At 41.9% G+C, this 4975-nt stretch overlaps 1 protein-coding gene across 1 annotated transcript; it reads left to right on the forward strand.

The window, feature by feature from the left end:
- Window positions 1-1265: 1265 nt before the first annotated feature.
- TLR7 (toll like receptor 7) lies at window positions 1266-4487 on the forward strand. Its single transcript, XM_061179514.1, has one exon. The coding sequence runs from the start codon at window positions 1266-1268 to the stop codon at window positions 4404-4406; it is 3141 nt and encodes a 1046-aa protein (XP_061035497.1). The 3' UTR covers window positions 4407-4487.
- The last annotated feature ends 488 nt before the right edge of the window (window positions 4488-4975 follow it).

Genomic DNA, 4975 nt, shown 5'->3' on the forward strand with positions numbered 1-4975 from the left:
CTGAGGGGAAATTTTGCTTATTTACCCTCTATTGGAGGAATTAAGGGAAGTAGGCACTTGGTTTATTAGATATCAGTATGACTGGTTGATTCAGTCAATTGGGAGGACAGAAGCATTAATGGAGCTGAAAGTCTGCTGTAGAGACACAGGCTGGATCATTCCATGGATAAACACTGGTTAAATGAAAACCAGTGTTCTGGAGGAAAATACTGCTAGAAGTCCTGAAACTGGAGAACAAGTCTGTGGTTAAACCACCCTCTCTGCAGGGCAAGCTCGAGTTAATATGATGGTTAGTAAAGCTCTTCAAGTGTGTCCCATGTTCCCTTTTAAGGGCTTTCTCCCCAGGGTGCAAGTGTCTCTCATGCTAAACCTGGATGCCCAAGAATCGCCATTAAGAGTAGGTTCCCACATGTCCCAGTTGGCCCGAGGGAGTCTTAGTTTATGCCTGTAGTCTTGGCATAAGTTATTAACAGCCCGTCCCCTTTCATTCCCCTGAGTATCCTGTCTGATCAATTGGTGGTCACCCAGGCAGTGCCCTGACTCTCTACCCTCCCCTTTCCAAATTTGTGTACTGTAAACCCAATGTGTAGGGAAAACGTTCATCCCCAAATCATCTCGGAGATGATTTCCAAAAACAGTCCAAGAGGAAAGCCCGACTTATAGATAGTAGTGCCAAAATGGCGGGAGTTGTACGACCTTAGACAAATCAGTTAATATCGCTGAGCTGTGTCTTAATCTGTAAAATGGGGGTAATGGATCACCTTTGTTTCCCTCCTTAGAATATTAAGAGGCTCAAGTCTTGTGAAGGACTCTTCTAATGTGTACCAGAGCAGGCTTAACAAACAAACATTAACTGCACTAAAGTTTTTCTTCCCAGATGTAGCTGCATTTTAACATTCCTTCACCCCCCCACACCCCTCTCAAATTTCAGACTTTGGCAGCTAATTGACGGCTCTTCCATTGCAGCATTCTAAATAACAGTGAATAGGAAAACGCTGCTTCTCCCAACTTAAAAGCTATAATACTGAAAAGCTAAGATGCTAAAAGCTAAATATGTAACTAAGTTCTTTATGAACCTCAGTAATTGACAACTACAGTCATGGGGTGGAGGTCGGGGTGCTGTTTAGACCGCTGAGAACCATCAACCCGGACTGTTTAGTTTCAAATGTAGCAAAAGAGAGGCAGCAAACGGGAATTTTAAATTCTGATTCTTGGTGTATTTTAGAAGGGCGATTTGTTCTTTCTTATACTTTCAGGTGTTTCCAATGTGGACCTCGAAGAGACAGTTTCTCATCCTTTTTAACATGATCCTAATTTCCGAACTCCTTGGGGCTAGATGGTTTCCTAAAACTCTGCCCTGTGATGTCACTCTGGATGCTCCAAACGCCCATGTGATCGTGGACTGCACAGACAAGCATTTGACAGAAATTCCTGGAGGTATTCCCACCAATGCCACCAACCTCACCCTCACCATTAACCATATAGCGGGTATCTCTCCAGCGTCCTTCTACCGGCTGGACCATCTGGTAGAGATCGATTTCAGATGCAACTGTGTACCTGTTCGACCGGGGCCAAAAGACAATGTGTGCACCAGAAGGCTGCAGATTAAACCCAGCAGCTTTAGTAAACTCACTTATTTAAAATCTCTTTACCTGGATGGAAACCAGCTTCTAGAAATACCTCAGGATCTTCCTCCCAGCTTACAGCTGCTGAGCCTTGAGGCCAACAGCATCTTTTCGATCATGAAAGAGAATCTAACAGAACTGGCCAACCTAGAAATACTCTACCTGGGCCAAAACTGTTACTATCGCAATCCTTGTAATGTTTCGTTTTCCATTGAAAAAGATGCTTTCCTAAATATGACAAATCTAAAATTGCTCTCCCTAAAAGATAACAATATCTCAGCCGTCCCCACTATTTTGCCACCTACTTTAACTGAACTCTATCTTTATAACAACATCATTGCAAGGATCCAAGAAGATGATTTTAATAACCTCAATCGACTGCAAGTTCTTGACCTAAGTGGAAATTGCCCTCGTTGTTATAATGCTCCGTTTCCTTGTACACCCTGTGAAAATAATTCTCCCCTACAGATCGACCTAAATGCTTTTGATGCATTGACAGAATTACAAGTTTTACGTCTACACAGTAACTCTCTTCAGTATGTGCCCCAAAGATGGTTTAAAAACGTTAACAAACTTAAAGAACTAGATCTTTCCCAAAACTTCTTGGCCAGAGAAATTGGGGATGCCAAATTTTTGCATCTTCTTCACAACCTTGTCCAATTGGATCTGTCTTTCAATTATGAACTTCAGGTCTATCATGCATTTATGAATCTGTCAGATGCATTTTCTTCACTGAAGAACTTGAAAGTTTTGCGGATCAAAGGCTATGTCTTTAAAGAGCTGAGAAGTTCATACCTCTCCCCATTGCATAATCTTTCCAATCTTGAAGTTCTTGATCTTGGCACTAACTTTATAAAAATTGCTGACCTCAGCATGTTTAAACAATTTAAAACATTGAAATTCATAGATCTCTCAGTGAATAAAATATCACCTTCGGGAGATTCAAGTGAAGATGGCTTCTGCTCTAACATGAGAACTTCTGTAGAAGGTCATGGGCCCCAGGTCCTTGAAGCATTACATTATTTCAGGTATGATGAATTTGCAAGGAGTTGCAGGTCCAAAACCAAAGAGCCTCCGTCTCTCTTGCCTCTTAATGAAGATTGTTACAAGTATGGGTCGACCTTGGACCTAAGTGGAAATAATATATTTTTCATCAAGTCTTCTGAGTTTCAGTATCTTTCTTTCCTCAAATGCCTAAACTTATCGGGAAATACCATTAGCCAAACGCTTAATGGTAGTGAATTTCAGCCTTTAGTGGAGTTGAAATATTTGGACTTCTCTAACAATCGGCTTGATTTACTCTACTCAACAGCATTTGAGGAGCTACGCAACCTGGAAGTCCTAGATATAAGTAGTAACAGCCATTATTTTCAATCAGAAGGAATAACTCACATGCTAAACTTTACCAAGAACCTAAAGGTTCTGAAGAAACTGATGATGAACAACAATGACATCGCTACCTCCACCAGCAGGACCATGGAGAGCGAATCTCTTAAAATTCTGGAATTCAGAGGAAATCATTTGGATATTTTATGGAGAGATGGTGATAACAGATACTTAAAATTCTTTAAGAATCTGCTGAACTTAGAGGAATTAGACATCTCTGAAAATTCCCTGAGTTTCTTACCTAGTGGAGTTTTTGATGGTATGCCTCCAAATCTAAAGACTCTCTCCTTGGCCAAAAATGGGCTCAAGTCTTTCAATTGGGGAAGACTCCAGTATCTGAGGAATCTAGAAACGTTGGACCTCAGCTACAACCAACTGAAGACTGTCCCTGAGAGATTATCCAACTGTTCCCACAGCCTCAAGAAATTCATACTTAAGAACAATCAAATCAGGCACCTGACAAAGTATTTTCTACAAGATGCTTTCCAGTTACGACATCTGGACCTGAGCTCAAATAAAATCCAGGTTATCCAAAAGACTAGTTTTCCAGAAAACGTCCTCAACAATCTGAACATTTTGTTTTTGCATCACAATCGGTTTCTGTGCAACTGTGATGCTGTGTGGTTTGTCTGGTGGGTTAACCATACAGAGGTGACGATTCCTTACTTGGCCACAGATGTGACTTGTATGGGACCAGGAGCACACAAGGGCCAGAGTGTAGTCTCTCTGGATCTATATACCTGTGAGTTAGATCTGACTAACTTCATCCTGTTCTCACTTTCCATATCGGCAGTTCTCTTTCTGATGATGATCACAACAGCAAACCATCTCTATTTCTGGGATGTGTGGTATAGTTACCATTTCTGTAAGGCCAAAATAAAGGGGTATCGACGTCTGATATCACCAAATTCTTGCTATGATGCTTTTATTGTGTATGACACTAAAGACCCAGCAGTGACAGAGTGGGTTTTGGATGAGCTGGTGGCCAAATTGGAAGACCCAAAAGAGAAATGTTTTAATTTATGTCTCGAGGAAAGGGACTGGTTACCAGGGCAGCCTGTTCTGGAAAATCTTTCCCAGAGCATACAGCTTAGCAAAAAGACAGTGTTTGTCATGACAGACAAGTATGCAAAGACTGAGAATTTTAAGATAGCATTTTACTTGTCCCATCAGAGGCTCATGGATGAAAAAGTGGACGTAATTATCTTGATATTCCTTGAGAAGCCCCTTCAGAAGTCCAAGTTTCTCCAGCTCCGGAAGAGGCTCTGTGGGAGTTCTGTCCTTGAGTGGCCAACAAACCCACAGGCTCATCCGTACTTCTGGCAGTGTCTGAAAAACGCCCTGGCCACAGACAATCACGTGACCTACAGTCAGGTGTTCAAAGAGACAGCCTAGCCCTTCTTTGCAAAATGTGTCTGCCTAACTTACCAAGGAGAGGCTCGGCTGCCTAGATTGGCTCATGCGTGTCCCACCGAAAGAGTGTTTTAACCTTTTCCAAGCCCTGAGATTGCCCATATTGGAGAGGAGTCACCGATATATGACAAAGGAACTGGAAAATTGGGATTTATAGAAGCATCAAGTCATCTTTCTTAGCTCTCTCTGTCTCCATTTGCACTTGAGTCTCCTGTTGGGAGAAGGGTGGCAAGTAGAGGACATGGCACTTTGATTCTCCTGGAATTGTGATTATTACGTAAACACACAGTCACTAAATTGAGAAGAACTGCATTTCTACCCTTAAGAAGTACTGGTATGTATGGAAATAGGGTAAAAAAAAAATGCTCAGGGTCTACCTGTATGACATTAAAATGTACCAGAGTTAATTAGTGGGAATAAACCAAAACCAAAAACAGTTAACTCCTCAACCAATTGCTTGAGTATAATCTGGCACCCCCTTCTGTGCAGACTGAGTGTTGGCGTCCCAACAGGTGGTTGCTGCTGAGGTGCTCCTCGCTCTTTTCCCCTGG

Source organism: Eubalaena glacialis, chromosome X (genome assembly GCF_028564815.1).
Source record: "Eubalaena glacialis isolate mEubGla1 chromosome X, mEubGla1.1.hap2.+ XY, whole genome shotgun sequence".
NCBI classification, from domain to species: Eukaryota; Metazoa; Chordata; class Mammalia; order Artiodactyla; family Balaenidae; genus Eubalaena; species Eubalaena glacialis.

Coding starts and splice junctions, on each gene's coding strand:
- TLR7 (XM_061179514.1), top strand. CDS start 1,266: ATGTGGACCTCGAAGAGACAGTTTCTCATCCTTTTTAACATGATCCTA.